Source organism: Camelina sativa, chromosome 15, assembly GCF_000633955.1.
Source record: "Camelina sativa cultivar DH55 chromosome 15, Cs, whole genome shotgun sequence".
Taxonomy (NCBI): Eukaryota; Viridiplantae; Streptophyta; class Magnoliopsida; order Brassicales; family Brassicaceae; genus Camelina; species Camelina sativa.
This window is the reverse complement of record NC_025699.1, coordinates 21,683,371-21,704,065: the sequence shown is the minus strand read 5'-3', so window position 1 is coordinate 21,704,065 and position 20,695 is coordinate 21,683,371. Positions and strand designations below refer to the sequence as shown.

The 20,695-nt window shown below is 44.7% G+C and overlaps 1 protein-coding gene across 1 annotated transcript in view; it reads right to left on the bottom strand.

Annotated features, from left to right (window-relative positions):
- The window catches only part of LOC104747291 (aminotransferase ALD1), a 5,718-nt gene extending 3,721 nt beyond the window's left edge, over window positions 1-1,997 (bottom strand). Inside the window, exons 1-7 of the mRNA XM_010468905.2 lie at window positions 1,882-1,997; window positions 1,724-1,749; window positions 1,548-1,618; window positions 1,322-1,438; window positions 473-535; window positions 188-292; window positions 41-91 (exon numbers count right to left, since the gene is read on the bottom strand). Coding sequence (XP_010467207.1) covers window positions 41-91; window positions 188-292; window positions 473-535; window positions 1,322-1,438; window positions 1,548-1,618; window positions 1,724-1,749; window positions 1,882-1,952 — 504 coding nt within the window. The 5' untranslated portion in view covers window positions 1,953-1,997. The remainder of the gene's footprint in view (window positions 1-40; window positions 92-187; window positions 293-472; window positions 536-1,321; window positions 1,439-1,547; window positions 1,619-1,723; window positions 1,750-1,881) is intronic.

Sequence of the window (20,695 nt, the reverse complement as noted above, 5' to 3'; positions counted from 1 at the left end):
CTTCTCATTAAATAGGGAAGATGTTAACATAAAACATTACCGGGAAGGTAGGATCTTGCACTGCAATTGTGACATTTGAGCCTAGGAGTAGCTGAAGATTCCAAAACTCAAATCAGCATAACGTCGAAAGATTGTGTCAAATATCCAAAAAAAACAAAAAAAAAAAGACTCCCTAGCTGCATCCTACCTGAAGTCGAGAAATATCACTTTGTGCACCATCTGATACAAAAACTTCATTGCTTTTTACACGAAGGTCTCTATAAAACGTTTCAGCAATAGCTTTTCGCAGATTCTAATAATAATAATTAAAAAAATCAATACAAAGAAATATAACAGTGTCACAGAGTCATGCTATATAAAGTAACAACATATATAAAATGATATGATTACCCTGACCGAATAAACAACAAATTAAATTGGTACGTACAACTTTAGTCAAAGCAAAATGAAAAGAGAACCGGTCCTTGATTACCTTATTCCCTTGTTCAAGTCCATAGCCTCTATATCCTTCTACGGTCGATAGGCCATGCGCAAACTGAATAATCAAAACCCAACCACACATTGTCACTAATGATTACTAATCAGAAGCACTCTTTTTCCCCCGCAAAAAAAAAAAGAACATATAATACTTTAAATTTTCTGTTCTTTGGTTCAATGACTATATTTACCAACGATTTAATCAAGTAATAGTTTCTTTTTCAGAAAAAAAAAACAAAAAAAAAACAATCACGGTATAACAGCATTCAAAGTCAATGAAAATCAAACTAACTAATACTATATATAAAAGCACAATGGAAAATAAAATTTACATAGCATATATACTTCACAAAAAAGAAACACATAGCTTCTCTTGTTGCACCAGAGAAATATAAAATTAGAAAAATAGAGACATTGACAAAGGATTAATTAACATGATTTTTCTTCTTATTAAAAAGTTTTCATATCATCCTATTAATAATATATATACGAAACAGATCACATGCACGTACGCATACACGACCAACCGATCAACAAAAAAAAAAGGCCGATACATGCGTCGATGACCAAGAGTTTTTTATTTATTTGCATGAAAACAAAAACGATGACATTATCGAAAATTTTGAAAAACCAAGAAGAGAACAACATTTGACTTTTGAGATAGCTTGTATGAGTTGACCAGTTTAAGCATTCATGTAAGAAAATAAGACTATTCACGTCGGTACATAGGATCATCCATAAGTTTTAGGGCTTACCAGTTACCACAAACACACAACACTAGCTCGAAAAAAAAAAAGCAATGAAGAAATGTAAATTATGCTAAAGAAGAAAAGAAAATTCATACGCGAGACATGTGTGAGCTTATGTGCTCTGGAATAGGCTCTGTTGTATCACCAGTCCCAAGGCTTATCACTTGTACATTTGGATGCTTTTCAACGTGCTCAAGCTCACGTCTGTTGATCTATATTTTTTACACATATATAAACTGTCAGTTAAATATGGATTCCCACAATATTGGAATATATATTAACAAAAAAAAATCAAGAAAGATGATAAGATTAAGATATTACTTCGGGAAACAAATAATTGTTCTTTAGTTTCTCCAAATTCACGTTACGAACAAGTTTTGTTGTGCTACCACCTGAGCAAGCAAGCATGATCATCAGACAAGAGACTAATTATGATAACCAAATCTAAAAACTATATTCTGCTAACTGTTTTGAGAGTCAAGGTGGAAGAACTTTACCAAGTTTCTTGATCTCGAAGTCCAAACTTCATGTAGACAAAAGAATTGAGTTCAGTTAGTGTACTAATAAGCCGATTGTTATATAATTAATGATAAATAGATCGAGTAAAATTTTTGAGTAGTGCATGTATCTTGCATTATAATTTTAAAACCAGTACCTAGCCATGGTAATTTTTGATGGAGAAGAGCGTAAGCATGAGGCCGAACTAACGAACATTAGACTGACCATTCTTGACTTCCAAGTTGTGACAGCTTCAAAGATGCAGACAATATATAATACAACCTGATCTGATATGTGCATGTATATATACTCCAAGCAAAGTACCAATTACCACTAATAAAATGTGTATATGTCACCTTCAAGTGTATAGAGTGCAGAAATTTCTAAAGCAGCCAATCCATGCACGGCTAGTGAGTCAGATGAATTCACACCATGTCTTCTTATTGTCCATTAAATGTTAGACAAATATAAGTTAAAATATAAAATTAAATAGCTTATTATTTGAAGGTACTTAAAATATCATTTGGAAAAGGAGATATATCATTTGGAATCTCCAGAAATCAATGCCATCCTTTCTTTGGTGAGAAGCCCAAAATTTTAATACTCCTAATTTGTTCCATTTTATTAGATGTTTTAGAGATACTATTATTTATTTAAAGTTATCTGATTTTCTTGTTTTTGGTGAATTAATGTTGAATTAATTAGATATCATACAAAATAGAGTTATTTGATTTTGTTTCAAGTACCAAGAAAATTTAATTTAGTTTGATGTTTTGTTACCACTTGTGAGCTGTATGTAATGTCTTTTATTACCGGTTGAATTGTTTTTAGTTAGATATTAATTGATATTTTTATGTATAATAATGTTAATAGACAAGAGGCAAACATGATAACTTCTGTCATTTAGCTAAAATGGTATACACTGAAACGGAGATTACAAAGAAAAAAAACGATATTGATGCCACAACAACTTATGCTTAAATTATATGTTGTGAATTGCAATCTGATTTGATCTTTGGAAATTATAGATTTGAAAAATACTTCAACTCTTACGACGAAGCAACATTTAGTAAGGAGTTAGGCTAACATTCAGATTCCCAAGAATCGGAGTCATAAGAGATTCCGGTGGCTGACTTCAACAGAGACTAAACTACATGCCTTAAGATCACTTGCATGCAGGGAGCTCCACGGGTAAGTTGCGCCATGATTTCTAGATCGGATCTAGCTGAAATCATTTCAACTTGTTGATTTCGATGCATGTGTGGGACTTTTCATGCACACGAACGCATGATATAATTAAATTTAAACGCACAGCAGTTGAATTAAAGGTTAGGTGTTACAAACTTTGTTAGCTACCTAGCTAACTTTTGTTTCCACACGTAACCCCATATATGTATTTATGCGACAAATGGGCCTCTTGTACAACCAGACCAAGTGCAACTAATGATAGATACAGAATTAATGGTTATGTTCTTAAACCAATATGACACTTACAAACATGTCATCATCAGGCGTATACTAGTACAAGCTGTATNATATAAAATTAAATAGCTTATTATTTGAAGGTACTTAAAATATCATTTGGAAAAGGAGATATATCATTTGGAATCTCCAGAAATCAATGCCATCCTTTCTTTGGTGAGAAGCCCAAAATTTTAATACTCCTAATTTGTTCCATTTTATTAGATGTTTTAGAGATACTATTATTTATTTAAAGTTATCTGATTTTCTTGTTTTTGGTGAATTAATGTTGAATTAATTAGATATCATACAAAATAGAGTTATTTGATTTTGTTTCAAGTACCAAGAAAATTTAATTTAGTTTGATGTTTTGTTACCACTTGTGAGCTGTATGTAATGTCTTTTATTACCGGTTGAATTGTTTTTAGTTAGATATTAATTGATATTTTTATGTATAATAATGTTAATAGACAAGAGGCAAACATGATAACTTCTGTCATTTAGCTAAAATGGTATACACTGAAACGGAGATTACAAAGAAAAAAAACGATATTGATGCCACAACAACTTATGCTTAAATTATATGTTGTGAATTGCAATCTGATTTGATCTTTGGAAATTATAGATTTGAAAAATACTTCAACTCTTACGACGAAGCAACATTTAGTAAGGAGTTAGGCTAACATTCAGATTCCCAAGAATCGGAGTCATAAGAGATTCCGGTGGCTGACTTCAACAGAGACTAAACTACATGCCTTAAGATCACTTGCATGCAGGGAGCTCCACGGGTAAGTTGCGCCATGATTTCTAGATCGGATCTAGCTGAAATCATTTCAACTTGTTGATTTCGATGCATGTGTGGGACTTTTCATGCACACGAACGCATGATATAATTAAATTTAAACGCACAGCAGTTGAATTAAAGGTTAGGTGTTACAAACTTTGTTAGCTACCTAGCTAACTTTTGTTTCCACACGTAACCCCATATATGTATTTTTGCGACAAATGGGCCTCTTGTACAACCAGACCAAGTGCAACTAATGATAGATACAGAATTAATGGTTATGTTCTTAAACCAATATGACACTTACAAACATGTCATCATCAGGCGTATACTAGTACAAGCTGTATAAAGTATTACAACTTTTTCGACAAGTCCTAAGAAATATTCTTTCATCAAGTTACGGGATTCCTTATTTACCACTCATAACTAAGGCAAAATACAAAGTACCTCTAAGTTTACCGGACAAAGTTTGGACCAAATTCTGTTGTCTTAATCTATGAGAGAGGGGTGCAAGAAAGTCACGTATGAACGTACTTAAGAAATGACTAAGAAGCCTCATAGAAACCTTCATGTTTTTGCCAAAAAAATGTATTGAATATATATCTCAACATCATTATATGCGAATCGCAAAAAAGAAAGGAATATCACACCTTGACTCTCCAAACCAAATCAGACAAGGGTTTTAATAATTAAGAGGAAGATCAATCAAAATAGTCAATGTATAATATTAAAATAAATTTTGGGAGAAAATTTCTCAAAGAGAATAACTCGTTTTAAAATTCNGTGTGGGACTTTTCATGCACACGAACGCATGATATAATTAAATTTAAACGCACAGCAGTTGAATTAAAGGTTAGGTGTTACAAACTTTGTTAGCTACCTAGCTAACTTTTGTTTCCACACGTAACCCCATATATGTATTTTTGCGACAAATGGGCCTCTTGTACAACCAGACCAAGTGCAACTAATGATAGATACAGAATTAATGGTTATGTTCTTAAACCAATATGACACTTACAAACAAGTCATCATCAGGCGTGTACTAGTACAAGCTGTATAAAAGTATTACAACTTTTTCGACAAGTCCTAAGAAATATTCTTTCATCAAGTTACGGGATTCCTTATTTACCACTCATAACTAAGGCAAAATACAAAGTACCTCTTAAGTTTACCGGACAAAGTTTGGACCAAATTCTGTTGTCTTAATCTATGAGAGAGGGGTGCAAGAAAGTCACGTATGAACGTACTTAAGAAATGACTAAGAAGCCTCATAGAAACCTTCATGTTTTTGCCAAAAAATGTATTGAATATATATCTCAACATCATTATATGCGAATCGCAAAAAAGAAAGGAATATCACACCTTGACTCTCCAAACCAAATCAGACAAGGGTTTTAATTTGTTCCTCTTGAAAAGAAAAGTCAATAATTAAGAGGAAGATCAATCAAAATAGTCAATGTATAATATTAAAATAAATTTTGGGAGAAAATTTCTCAAAGAGAATAACTCGTTTTAAAATTCAGTTAATCGGTCAGGATTCAAGATATAAAGAAGAAATATAGTTTTATTGGCTTACGACTATATCAATAGAAAACTCAACACTCCTTATTTTCATCCACCCATTTGTCATGAAAATCAATATATAAATGTAGGAGGAAAAATAAAATAATAATTCTACCTTATTATAGTATTTGACAATGTGGAAAATTTTTATCCTCTGTTAGGGGTGGATCTCACTCCTACAATAGGTCCGGTCCAGAAAATATCCAAAAAATCAATAAGCCGCGGAGGGTTATTTTGGTCTTTTTGGAGGATAAACCGACACAGAAATCTATAAATAGTGACTGTACGGCGTACGGGCAAAGGACAAAATTAGCGAACTCGCAGCTCGTTATTTGTCTTCCTTTCGTCATTTCTATTTCGTAAAATACGAATTGTAGCTCGACTTTTCATATAATAAAGAGAACTTCGATCCCATTAAATACCGAACTAAAATATATCAATTGGACCGATCTGGACATCAACAATTTGGCGCGCCAGGTAGGGGGAATCAAGTCGAAGTTTTCTTACGAATAGACCAGCAGAGTTTGACGAGATGACTAGACTCGCGAACGATGGAAACAAGGACGCCAGCACGTCAGGCGGGACAGTAACTCCGGGAACAGAGCAGGCCGAGCCCACTGTTCTCCCCACTCCGGACGCCCCGAGAAAGGCCGTCGAAGCGGAAAGCCCAGAGACGTTTGTTATCGCGACGAATCTGACGACCCCGGCAAGCGCCGAGACGACAAAAAATCCCGCACAGCTCACCACCGTCAACACTCAACCTGTTTCCAGTATTGATGAGCTCTTTTGCGGGATACTGATGCGTCTCGAACAACAAGAACAGCGAACCAACACTCGTCTGGACGCGTTAACCATGGCACAAATTAATGCCCAGGAAGAAATCGACCACCTCCACACCGATCGATAGAACGCTACATGCTACCTCCAGGTCGGAAGGATGGCAAGGCCACAGACGCAAACCTGCGAGATAGAGCGACACCCGGTCATACATATTGACGAGACAAGCGAAGAAGTGAAAGCAGCAGAGTTGAAACAAATGAAGGAGAAAATGCAAGAGATGGAGGCAATGTTCCACAAGGTGACGAGCAAAGCCCCAGACATGGACCTCGTACTTGAGGCAACCCAGCGAACCCCATTCTCCAGGCGGCTCACAAGCACGCCAGTGCAACGAGCTGATCAAACCCAGATTGGGTTATTACGACCGCACGGTCGATCCAAGAGATTTTTTGCTGACATTCGGAGTAGCACTCGGTCCTTTGCAATTCAGCCCGATAGAGTACGACGCTGGAGCATGTCAAGTTTTTGCCGAGCACTTCACAGGAACGGCCCTAAGTTGGTTCTCACGGCTTCCATCTGGGTCAATTGACAGCATTAAAGATCTAATGACCGAATTCATGAAGCAATTTGCCGTCCTAAAGGAGAATAAGAATTTGCACGCCGATCTATACTCCCTGACTCAAACTCGCCAAGAGTCGCTCCGGTCATTTATTTCACGATTCAAAGAGGTCGTCGTTAACGTGTCGTTCCCAGATGCGGCGGCAATTGTCGCACTAAAGAACACATTATGGTATGAGTCACGATTCAAGGAAGAACTGTACCTAATGCACGTCGAGACAATCGCTGACGCATTACTCCAAGCTGCATAACACATTGAGTTAGAAGAGGAGAAAGCTGTCAATGCCAAGAAACACGCACCGGAGAAGAATACCACGATAAAAGAACCAGCAGTCGCCGCCCCGAAGACCGATCACGTCGAGCCTCGACAGCACTTCACTCGTAACCAGGATAGGAACCGTCGGACCTTCGCGATCAGCGACGATACGCAACAAAACTTACCTTGGAACAAGTATGTTCGAAAGGAAGGAGGCGAAAGCAGCGCGGGGCAGTTTTTTGATTATCATCAGAGCAACACCCACGCGATCGAAGAGTGTCGTTACCTCCAAACCATCCTAATGGAGCGATACAAGAAAGGCGCAATAGTCGTTGAATCCGACAGGGCCAAGATACCGCAACCAAGCAAGCAGAACAACAAGAGAGCCGAGAATGTTGCTTGGAAATTCATTAGAGAGAAACAGCAACTCGGCAAACAAAGTGGGGACGAAGCCGAAATGGCGGAAGTTGCTGTCCATGAAAAAAGAGCGCGCGCAGAACGACAGACTGAACAATCCCCTCCAGCGCCGAGACGCCGGATCAGCATGATCATGGGCGGATTGGGAGGATGTAATGATTCAGTACGATCGATAAGGGATTATACCAAAAAGGCAGAGATGAAGAAGTCCTGGCCGTCCAAGGTTGGGTCCCCAAATTTGCCAATTTCATTCGATAATAGCGACCTCGAAGGGCTGGACCTCCCACACAAAGATCCCTTGGTGGTCGAGCTTCTGATCAGTGAAAGTTAGGTCACGCGAATCTTGATCGACACTAGAAGTTCAGTAAATGTTATCTTTCGGGATGTCTTGGCACAAATGGAGGTTAGCGAATGCGACAAAAAGCCAGACTGCAATTATCTGACTGGCTTTGATGGGGATCATATCATGTCGATTGGCACTATCGACCTACCAATCTTTGTCGGAGGCACGGCACGATATTCCTGATTCGCCATTATCGACAAACCGACCATCTACAATGTCATCCTTGGAATCCTCTGGCTTCACAAGATGAGTGCAGTTCCGTCAACATACCATGAGTGCGTAAAATTAACGACCTCAAAAGGAGTATACATGTAACGTGGAAACCAGCAAACTGCGAGGCAATGCTTTCTCATCGAACACAAGATTCGTGCGGCAAAAAAGTTATAGCAATCAAAGCATCCTTCTGGTGATAGCAGTCCGTCGCCGACCGATGGGCCGGCGACCCCGATCCAGCAAGGTGTTGCCGCAACAGAAGAAGTAAATATTGACGAGGCCGATATAAAGCGTTGCGTCAACATTGGAATAAAGATAACCCCCGAGATGCGCAGCGAGCTGATAAACTTTCTTAAGGTCAATATCGCGACTTTCGCTTGGACAGTCACCAACATGAAAGGAATCGATCCAGCTGTAACAACTCACGAGCTCAACGCCAATCCGACACACAAGCCTGTCAAACAGAAACAACGTAAATTGGGACCCGAGAGGTCGCAAGCAGTAAATGACGAAGTCGAAAAACTCTTGGGATCAGGATCAATCGTGGAGGTAAAATATCCAGAGTGGCTTGCCAATCCAGTTGTCGTCAAAAAGGAAAATGGAAAATGGCACGTTTGTGTAAATTTTACCGATCTGAATAAAGATTGCCCAAAGGATAGCTTCCCACTACCACGAATCGATCAGCTCGTCGAAGCAACCGCGGGAAACGAACTTCTGATCTTTATGGACGCCTTCTCAGGGTACTATCAGATCCGCATACACAAGGATGACCAAGAAAAAACATCGTTCATTACGGATAGAGGAATTTATTGCTACAAAGTTATGCCTTTTGGATTGAAGAACGCTGGCGTGACTTACTAGCGATTAGTCAACAAAATGTTTGCCGAGCAACTTGGCAAGACCATGGAAGTTTATATAGACGATATGCTCGTCAAATCGCAACATGCCAACCAGCACATTAGCCACCTCCGCCAGTGCTTCGATATTGCTAATCCAAAGCAAATAATGGCGATCATCGACCTACCATTACCAAGGAACGCTAGAGAAGTACAGCGGCTGACCGGACGAATTACTGCCCTAAATCGCTTTCTCTCAAGATCGACCGACAAGTGCCTCCCTTTTTACCAACTTCTCAAAACAAAAGGGAAGTTCGAATAAAACGAAGCTTGCCACGACGCATTCAAAAAGCTAAAGGATTACCTCTCAACACCCTCGATTCTAGCCAAGCCGGAGCACAGAGAAATTTTATTCCTCTATATCGCAGTCTCGACATCGGCTGTTAGTGGAGTCCTGGTTAAAGACGACCGTGGGGAGCAGCGACCTATCTTCTATATAAGTAAATCGCTCGATGACGCCGAGACTCGCTATCCGATAGTCGAAAAGGTTGCCTTGGCAGTTGTCACCTCGACAAGGAAGCTTTAACCATAATTCCAATCCCATACCGTCGCCGTCCTGACAAATCAAGCTCTGCGATCTATACTGCATAGTCCGAGTCAATCTGGACGATTAACGAAGTGGGCAATTGAGCTCAGGGAATACGACATCGAATACCTCACTCGTCCAGCCGCCAAATCCCAAGTTTTAGCCGACTTCTTGATCGAACTACCACCAGAAGGGACCGAGCCGACATCCGCCGACCCTGCTGATGGACAATGGATTCTGAAGGTAGATGGTGCATCGTCACACCTAGTGATGTGATCGCAGGACGCGACCTCAGCCAAGAAGACCAAGACACACCGGACGCGACCGAGACGCCTGACCAAGACGCATCGGACGCGACCAGGGCAACCTCTTCAAACGTGGCCAAGGCTCCAACGATCCTTCCCGGAGCCACCACACGTTCCAAGAGCTCAGCAAAGGCGGCCAAACAACGGCTCAACCTATTTGTCCGAACCTACGTCCAACACCAGCCACCCAACGAAGACTCCGAGGGCTCAGTCCGCTTAGTCTTCACTCTTACCCAAGAGTGAAGACGGTCAAGTCGTTAAGCGAGGAAGTGTACTCTTTTTCCTCACTCCGGGTTTGTCCCAATGGGTTTACCGGAGGAGGTTTTAACGAGGCATGGAGCTAAACGCAAAACGCCTAAAGGCTAAGTTGCTTCACGCGCAAGGCCAAGGCGGTTATCTCTCTTTCCCTCTTATTTTTGGTTTAATTTTGAACTTGAGAATATTCTCTTTTGATCCTATGTTTGTGAACGTTGGAGAGTGTTTGTGGCTAAGCGTGTTAGTCAAAAGGTGGCGATGTGTTCTCTTTGTAAAGGGGACACGTCAAAAGGACGATGTGCGGATCAAGATGAATCCGCGTGTCCTTAAGCTCCTATCTAGACCTAGCTATTTAAACTCTCCTTAAGCCCTTGTTCCTCCTTAGACTTGTATGAAAATAAAACTTTTCCTCAAGAGAGATTCTTGAAACTTGTCTCACTCTTCTCTTTCTTCAATCCGGGATTGAACCTTGAGAAAACCCTAACAAGTCGCGAACCGGGTTCGCCCTTGTTAGCGACCGTATCAAGAGGAGAGCCAAACCTCTTGTGTCGTCAATCGATCCATCCGTACTTCCCCTCATCTCGTTTCCATCTGTCCTCTTTCATCTTTCTCGAGTCCCCTCGAACCATCTCAAATCATTCCCGCTATCGTTTCCCTCGAAGACGTCCACCCGCTCGTCCCGCATCCGTACTGTCCGATTGAACCGTTCGTGGCTTCCCTGAGTATCTCCCGAACGGCTTGTTTGAATTCCTTCAAACTCCGTTTCCATCACTTGATTTTCCCCTAGATCCGAAGCCAAGAACCTCGGCCGTGAACAGTTTCACCGATTGAAAGTTGGCCGAGAGCTTAAGCCGCGTCCGTACCGCGAACGTAGACGACCGCGTCCGGCGGTCACATCAGCTTGGTATCAGAGCTTCAAAGCTCCTACGAGGTTGTTTCTTTCCAGAACTCTCTGTTCCTTTAAAGTTTCAATATTTGAGTTTAAAGCTTGCATCTTTTAGCTCCATAGGACTCGCTTGTTCTTTTTGGTTTAATTTGGTGCATGTTTAGGATTGTCTTTCGTCCGCTTAGGGTCTTAGAATTCGCATGTGTTCTTCGTGTTCATATCTCTGTTCCTTTGTGTTCTTGCGAGTTCACTTTTAGATCCATAAAGCTAGTTTCGCGATTAGTTTTTGTGTTTCCGGTCTTAGGCATAAAGCAATTCTTGTCGCGTAGTACTTTTACTTTTGCTTTTGCTTTATTTGTTTTAGTCATAGGATTGCATGTGTCATAGCTGTCCTCAATCATTGATAGTGGAACGAATCTTTGTGTGGTCCTCTTGAGCGTGTGAGACTCACGTGTGGTTTTCTTTTTGCGAGGTTTAAATTCAAACCTATACCGCGGAGCCACGCCACGTCACCAACAACCAGTCCGTACGATGGCCGAAGAAATTCCACCAGCGCCACCAGAGATTGGTGTCACCCTCGCCGCATTACGAACCGGCCTAGAGCAACTAGCTGATCGCCTCACGAGGATTGAACTTATGAATCCTCCTCGCGAAGATCCGTTACCCGCGAGGCGACCACGACGCGAGCCAGCGAGTGATCAGTCCGATGAGGAATTTGAACCGAGGCCTAGACGACGACACCGCTATGATGATCAAGACGACGAAGGTCCGAGACGTTATGAGCCGAACCACAAGATGGTCCCACCAACGTTCGCAGGCAAGTCAGACCCCGAGGCCTATCTTGAATGGGAAAGTCGCATGGACCACTTATACTCGTGCCATGCCTATCCGGAGCTACGAAAGGTCCAATATGCGGTGGCACAATTCACCGATCACGCCCTTACCTGGTGGGATCGACTGGAGGCTGAACAACGACGCAACCGCGACCGACCTATCACTGTTTGGGAGGTCTTGAAAGCAGAGATGCGAAGGCGCTACGTGCCTCCCTACTACCACCGCGAGCTCCAGAAGAAGTTTCGGCGACTAACGCAAGGCGCACGGAACGTGGAGGAGTATTACGAAGAATTTGAACACTTGCGCAACCGGTTGCAAGTCGATGACTCCGAAGAGTCACTCATGGCTCAGTTCTTGGACGGATTGCAAGAACGCATTGCACGCAAGGTCGAGCGCCAACCCTATCAAACCTTTGAGGAGTTATTGCATCTCTCGGTGCAAATTGAGACTCAAATCAAGAAGAAGAGCGCCTCTGCGCCTCGTGGCCGAACTCAAGGAGCTACCAATTGGACTCCTAACGCGTCGCCATCAAACCGATTGCCGGAAAAACCAAAGGCGACCAGCACGGACTCGAGATTCAAACCTAGGGAGCCGGCCACCAATGAGCGCCAAGATCCGCGACGCAACACCACCGACGTCCGGAGCCGCGACATTGTATGTTTCAAGTGTCAAGGGAGAGGCCATTACGCTCGTGATTGTCCGAACGCACGGACGATGATACTGACTGAGGCTGGCGAGATCGAGTCCGACGATGAGGCCACTGAAGAAATGGTGCGAGGAGAAACTGAGCTGGAAGAAGCTGTTGCGGAACCCGAGGTCGGAGAACTGCTCATGATACGCCGCATCCTGAACGCCGGTGTAGCCACGGATGACGCCAACCAACGTGACAACATTTTCCACACGAGATGCACTGTAAGTGGTCGCGTTTGTGGCTTGATCATAGATGGAGGTTCTTGCACTAATGTGGCAAGTTCCAGTCTTGTCAAGAAACTTTCTCTTGAAACCACAAACCACCCTCGCCCTTATCGCTTGAGATGGTTAAATGATAAGACCGTGATCCAAGTAAAGGAACAAGTCACGGTCCCATTCAGTATCGGTCCGTATAAGGATCAAGTTCTTTGTGATGTGGTGCCTATGCAAGCTAGCCACCTCTTATTGGGGCGCCCATGGCAGTTTGATAAGCGCACCACACACTGCGGCCATACTAACCAATACTTTTTCGTTCATGACAACAAACGTATTTGCTTGAAACCCTTGAGCCCCACGCAAGTACATGAAATGCAAGACAAGTTGTCTAAAGACTCGAACGATAAAAAGAATTTCCTGATTCAATATGGTGATGTTAGAAAGTCCCTTAAGGACTCAGCCCAAGTGATTTTGATGTTGTTTCGAGATGCATTGCTTTCAGGTCTTGATGGTTCACTAGAAGCCTTACCGGAGGTCATACGCGGCGTCCTCAAGCGATTCGCCGATGTGTTCCCCGAAGAACTCCCCGAAGGCCTACCACCGATCAGAGGCATCGAACATCAGATCGATCTAGTCCCAGGAGCGCAGCTTCCCAACCGGCCAGCCTACCGTGTCAACCCCGAAGAGGCGAAGGAGCTTGAGCGACAAGTCAAAGAGCTCATGGCGCAAGGTTACGTCCGAGAGAGTTTGAGTCCGTGTGCTGTACCAGTGCTACTAGTCCCGAAGAAAGACGGATCATGGAGGATGTGCGTTGACTGTCGAGCCGTCAACAACATCACTATCAAATACCGCCACCCCATTCCACGCCTCGATGACATGCTAGACGAGCTTAGCGGCGCCAGTGTCTTCTCAAAGATCGATCTGAAGAGCGGCTACCATCAAGTTCGGATGAAGGAGGGTGACGAGTGGAAAACGGCCTTCAAGACAAAACAGGGTTTGTACGAATGGCTGGTAATGCCATTCGGTCTTTCTAACGCCCCCTCTACCTTTATGCGTCTTATGAACCATGTTTTGAGATCGTTTATCAATAAATTCGTAGTGGTTTATTTTGATGATATATTGGTATATAGCTCTAGTTTGACTGATCATGTAAAACACCTAGAGGCTGTCTTGTTTACCCTCCGCGAAGAGCAACTCTACGCAAACTTGAAAAAGTGCGTGTTTGCTGCTGATGAATTGGTCTTTTTAGGCTTTGTTGTGAGTTCGCAGGGCCTCAAGGTCGATGGAGAGAAGATACGCGCAATAGAGGAGTGGCCCACGCCAACGAGCATCACTCAAGTCCGGTCGTTCCACGGCCTAGCCAGTTTTTACCGGAGGTTCGTGCGAGATTTCAGTACGATCGCCGCGCTTCTAACCTCTGTGATCAAGAACAGCGAGTTTCAATGGGGAGAGGCACAAGACAAGGCGTTCACCGAGCTCAAGAAACGCCTCACGCAAGCACCCTTGCTTACATTGCCCGACTTCAACAAAACTTTTGAGGTTGAGTGCGATGCGTCGGGAGTTGGAGTCGGAGCTGTCCTGACTCAAGGAGGCAAACCGGTGGCGTACTTTAGTGAGAAGCTTAGTGGAGCTACGCTTAATTACCCTACGTATGACAAGGAGTTATACGCCCTCGTTCGTGCCATGGAGGTTTGGCAACATTATCTATTGGCGAGAGAGTTTGTGATTCACACTGATCACGAAACTCTCAAGCACCTCCGCGGCCAGACCAACCTCAAGAGACGTCATGCGAAATGGTTGGAGTTCATTGAGTCGTTNTTCAGGTCTTGATGGTTCACTAGAAGCCTTACCGGAGGTCATACGCGGCGTCCTCAAGCGATTCGCCGATGTGTTCCCCGAAGAACTCCCCGAAGGCCTACCACCGATCAGAGGGATCGAACATCAGATCGATCTAGTCCCGGGAGCGCAGCTTCCCAACCGGCCGGCCTACCGTGTCAACCCCGAAGAGGCGAAGGAGCTTGAGCGGCAAGTCAAAGAGCTCATGGCGCAAGGTTACGTCCGAGAGAGTTTGAGTCCGTGTGCTGTACCAGTGCTACTAGTCCCGAAGAAAGACGGATCATGGAGGATGTGCGTTGACTGTCGAGCCGTCAACAACATCACTATCAAATACCGCCACCCCATTCCACGCCTCGATGACATGCTAGACGAGCTTAGCGGCGCCAGTGTCTTCTCAAAGATCGATCTGAAGAGCGGCTACCATCAAGTTCGGATGAAGGAGGGTGACGAGTGGAAAACGGCCTTCAAGACAAAACAGGGTTTGTACGAATGGCTGGTAATGCCATTCGGTCTTTCTAACGCCCCCTCTACCTTTATGCGTCTTATGAACCATGTTTTGAGATCGTTTATCAATAAATTCGTAGTGGTTTATTTTGATGATATATTGGTATATAGCTCTAGTTTGACTGATCATGTTAAACACCTAGAGGCTGTCTTGTTTACCCTCCGCGAAGAGCAACTCTACGCAAACTTGAAAAAGTGCGTGTTTGCTGCTGATGAATTGGTCTTTTTAGGCTTTGTTGTGAGTTCGCAGGGCCTCAAGGTCGATGGAGAGAAGATACGCGCAATAGAGGAGTGGCCCACGCCCACGAGCATCACTCAAGTCCGGTCGTTCCACGGCCTAGCCAGTTTTTACCGGAGGTTTGTGCGAGATTTCAGTACGATCGCCGCGCCTCTCACCTCCGTGATCAAGAAGAACAGCGAGTTTCGATGGGGAGAGGAACAAGACAAGGCGTTCACCGAGCTCAAGAAACGCCTCACGCAAGCACCCTTGCTTACATTGCCCGACTTCAACAAAACTTTTGAGGTTGAGTGCGATGCGTCGGGAGTTGGAGTCGGAGCTGTCCTGACTCAAGGAGGCAAACCGGTGGCGTACTTTAGTGAGAAGCTTAGTGGAGCTACGCTTAATTACCCTACGTATGACAAGGAGTTATACGCCCTCGTTCGTGCCATGGAGGTTTGGCAACATTATCTATTGGCGAGAGAGTTTGTGATTCACACTGATCACGAAACTCTCAAGCACCTCCGCGGCCAGACCAACCTCAAGAGACGTCATGCGAAATGGTTGGAGTTCATTGAGTCGTTTCCATACGTCATTAAGTACAAGAAGGGCAAGGAGAACGTAGTCGCCGACGCCTTGTCGAGACGGCATGCACTAATCACCACAATGGACGCGCGCGTATTGGGTTTTGAAAGCATCAAAGATGCTTATGCTGGAGATGCTGAGTTTGGAGATTGCTTCCAGAACCATGGGAAAGGAATCTACACCGAGTTCTACATTCACGAGGGTTTCCTGTTCAGAGGTCGAAGGCTGTGTATACCAAATGGTTCTATCCGGGAGTTGCTAGTTCGTGAAGCCCATAGTGGAGGTTTAGCGGGTCATTTTGGCATCACCAAGACCTTGGCCGTGCTCAAGGAGCATTTTTACTGGCCAAAGATGCGAAGTATGGTAGAGAAGCACGTCGGCCGTTGCATAGCTTGTCGCACCTCCAAGTCGACAACTCACCCGCATGGCCTCTACATGCCTTTGCCCGTGTCCACCGCACCATGGATCGATCTCTCCATGGATTTCATCCTCGGCCTACCCCTCTTGGCGCATAAAGATAGTATCATGGTGGTTGTTGATAGGTTCTCGAAGATGGCTCACTTCATTCCATGCAATAAGAACAATGATGCTGTGCAATTGGCGAACTTGTTCTTTAGTCAGGTCGTAAGGCTTCATGGCGTTCCGCGCACCATCATATCCGATCGGGATCCCAAATTCCTTGGTCACTTCTGGTGAACTATTTGGCGCAAGCTCGGGACGAAGTTACTGTACTCCACCGCGGCTCACCCTCAGACCGACGGCCAAACGGAGGTCGTCAAAAGATCAATAGGCGCCTTACTCTGCACAGCTATCGCCAGCAACAAAGGCTCCTGGCTCGAGTGCATTCCGGTCATCGAGTTTGCATACAACCAAGCGGTGCATTCAGCTACGAAAAGGTCGCCATTCGAGGTCGCATACGGATTCAAGCCTTTGACGCCCCTGGATCTCCTCCCTATACCACCGAATGAAGCCGAGAATCAAGACGGAGTCGCACGAGCAGAAATGGTCAAGGCTTTGCACGAGGAGGTCCGAGCCAACATAGAGCGAAGGAACGAGCAGTATGCACGCTTCCTCAACCGAGGACGTAAACCGATGCTGTTCAAACCTGGTGATTGGGTCTGGTTACACTTAAGGCCGGAGAGGTTCCAGCAGAAACGCAAGGACAAGCTCAGCCCGCGAGGAGATGGCCCATTCCGAGTCATCGAGAAGATCAACGATAACGCCTACCGACTTGAGCTTCCAGGTGAGTTTGGTACATCCACCTCATTCAATGTCACTGACCTCGTTCCGTTTGATGTAGGTGAAGACGAAGATGTTTTGGGGACAAAACCTTTTCAAGGGGGAGGGAATGATGTGATCGCAGGACGCGACCTCAGCCAAGAAGACCAAGACACGCCGGACGCGACCGAGACGCCTGACCAAGACGCATCGGACGCGACCAGGGCAACCTCTTCAAACGTGGCCAAGGCTCCAACGATCCTTCCCGGAGCCACCACACGTTCCAAGAGCTCAGCAAAGGCGGCCAAACAGCGGCTCAACCTATTTGTCCGAACCTACGTCCAACACCAGCCACCCAACGAAGATTCCGAGGGCTCAGTCCGCTTAGTCTTCACTCTTACCCAAGAGTGAAGACGGTCAAGTCGTTAAGCGAGGAAGTGTACTCTTTTTCCTCACTCCGGGTTTGTCCCAATGGGTTTACCGGAGGAGGTTTTAACGAGGCATGGAGCTAAACGCAAAACGCCTAAAGGCTAAGTTGCTTCACGCGCAAGGCCAAGGCGGTTATCTCTCTTTCCCTCTTATTTTTGGTTTAATTTTGAACTTGAGAATATTCTCTTTTGATCCTATGTTTGTTGGAGAGTGTTTGTGGCTAAGCGTGTTAGTCAAAAGGTGGCGATGTGTTCTCTTTGTAAAGGGGACACGTCAAAAGGACGATGTGCGGATCAAGATGAATCCGCGTGTCCTTAAGCTCCTATCTAGACCTAGCTATTTAAACTCTCTTTAAGCCCTTGTTCCTCCTTAGACTTGTATGAAAATAAAACTTTTCCTCAAGAGAGATTCTTGAAACTTGTCTCACTCTTCTCTTTCTTCAATCCGGGATTGAACCTTGAGAAAACCCTAACAAGACGCGAACCGGGTTCGCCCTTGTTAGCGACCGTATCAAGAGGAGAGCCAAACCTCTTGTGTCGTCAATCGATCCATCCGTACTTCCCCTCATCTCGTTTCCATTTGTCCTCTTTCATCTTTCTCGAGTCCCCTCGAACCATCTCAAATCATTCCCGCTATCGTTTCCCTCGAAGACGTCCACCCGCTCATCCCGCATCCGTACTGTCTGATTGAACCGTTCGTGGCTTCCCGGAGTATCTCCCGAACGGCTCGTTTGAATTCCTTCAAACTCCGTTTCCATCGTTTGATTCTCCCCTAGATCCGAAGCCAAGAACCTCGGCCGTGAACAGTTTCACCGATTGAAAGTTGGCCGAGAGCTTAAGCCGCGTCCGTACCGCGAACGTAGACGACCGCGTCCGGCGGTCACATCAGCTAGGGTCCGGCATAGGAATCCGGTTAACATCCCCAACTGGAGAAATACAGGAGCAGTCATTTTGTCTTAGGCTCCAGGCAACAAATAATGTCGCTGAGTATGAAGCACTTATAGCCGGCCTCAAGCTCGCTAGCGGGATGCAAATCAAACACATCCGAGCATACTATGATTCTCAGCTCGTTGCTAACCAGTTTAGCGGCGAGTATGATACTCAGAGCGAGCCAATGGCTGCCTACCTCGATGTGGTCAGAATTCTCTCCAAGCTGTTCGTCGAGTTCGAGCTAATCAAAATCCCCATAGGGGATAACGCTCCAGCCGATGCTTTGGCAGCGTTCGCGTCAACCTCCAATTCAGACCTCCAACGGATTATCCCGGTCGAAAGCATAGATACTCCAAGCATCAAAGAGGCGCAAACAGCAGCCTGTCTTGCACTCCATCAGCAAGACGAAATCCGTCCTACTTGGCAAAACGAGACATCAACACAACAGTTTGAACCACCTTCAGAGGAAGATAAGACGGACTGGCGAGTTGAAATACGCGCGTACTTGGCCGATGGTGATATACCGACGGATAAGTGGGCAAAACGACGACTAAAAACGAAGGCTGCCCATTACACCCTGATGAAAGAACATTTACTTTGATGGACCGCATCAGGCGCCCTCCTGGTAAATCATCTAAGAACGCCTTAGATAAAACCCAAAGAAATTACCTGTCGAACGAGAAGTCTTTTGTTTTCCTGAAGGAGCTCGTTGTTTCCGTGGACGACCTGCTTTCCTCCGTCCAGTACCGGGCCAAATATAAGGACCTTCCGCCCTTATCGCGTTAATCTCGGCTCGAAAGATAGCAGGATAGGGAAGAAGACACCTTGGAATGACAACTACAAGGAACAAACAGAATGAGATCAACGAAAATGTACAAAGACAAGAATAAATCATGAAGAAGGATGAACTACCAGGTGAACGGTTCCACCCAGAAAATAAAGGGATCGCAAGATCTTCGACGACACCCGGACCCACTTTTAGAAAAAAATAAGACACTTCCCAATTGTGGGTCTTCCCTTTCGCTCATTCGACAAGCAGGGGGGGTCGCGAACTGACATAATAAACGCCGAGCTTTTTCTTTCTATCGGATGCTGTTAGGCGGGTAAGCTCCTCGAAATGCTCAACTGAAAGTTGAACTCCTGCTCTCTTTGCTAAAATCGAAAAACCCACCGCATTCCGAAATGTGGCCGGAGTAAATTGAGACATTGCCATCTCGCGCTTGGCAAAATACGACATAAGAAAAGAGGGGAGGGGGAAAGTAATCCCGCACTCGAGGAAGAGTTTTTCAGAAAGACAAATAAATCCACTGGGAACATCCCAAGGATGCTGGTCTTCTCCAGGAATAATAATGACCGGTTCGGTCGATAATTCGCCGACCTGGACTGCCTCGAGAGCCAATTCAAGTTTGGAGGAAGTTTGAGGAACGAAGGAGAAAATATGCTCTCCAGCTCGCGACGAACCAGCCACCATTGGGGAGGATCGAGGTCCAATAATGCGGTCCGCCAGAATGACCGTATCGTCTAGATCTTCGTTGATAAGGGAAGGAATTTTACACGGAAGGGCAGACGAGCTCGGAGCGACTACATCAGAGGAGAGCCGACGGTGGAGTTCGGCCAAACTAGTATCATCAGAGCTAGTCGACGACCCCAAAGAAACAAGGCTGCCCGTAGGAGATCTCGCCTTACGACGATCCGATCTAGTTGAGCCGCTGGAATCAGACGAAGTGTTTTGGCGAAGATGACTCACCGCAGAATCAGACGAAGTGGATCCGGGGGAAGCCATAGAAAACTTCAAGGAAATAAAATATATAGACAAGCTAGAGGGTGAGGGAAGAGAGTACCTGAAATGACGAGCTGAGGAAACAGTCGATGAAGAAGAATGAAGCAAAAATGAGGAAGGAGTGGGATATCCCGAAGTAATCATCATTACCAATCAAAAATCGAGGCGACGTTACAACTTTCGGACATCATGCGCACCAAAGTGGACGCGTGACGATGTGACAACACGCCCTCAAAAAAGGGATATCTCACGCGCGACCCTTTAGTTTCCGGATTTTTGTCTATGAGGACTTTTCGAGTTCCCACCACCTATCCATCTCAAAGCCAGCTCGTCATTTAAATCCAAGAATTTAAAGGTCGTAGAAAGTCGCCATGACCGAGGGACCATCAAACAGCATAAAGTTCTCCCCATAACTACGAACTGAAGATGGGGG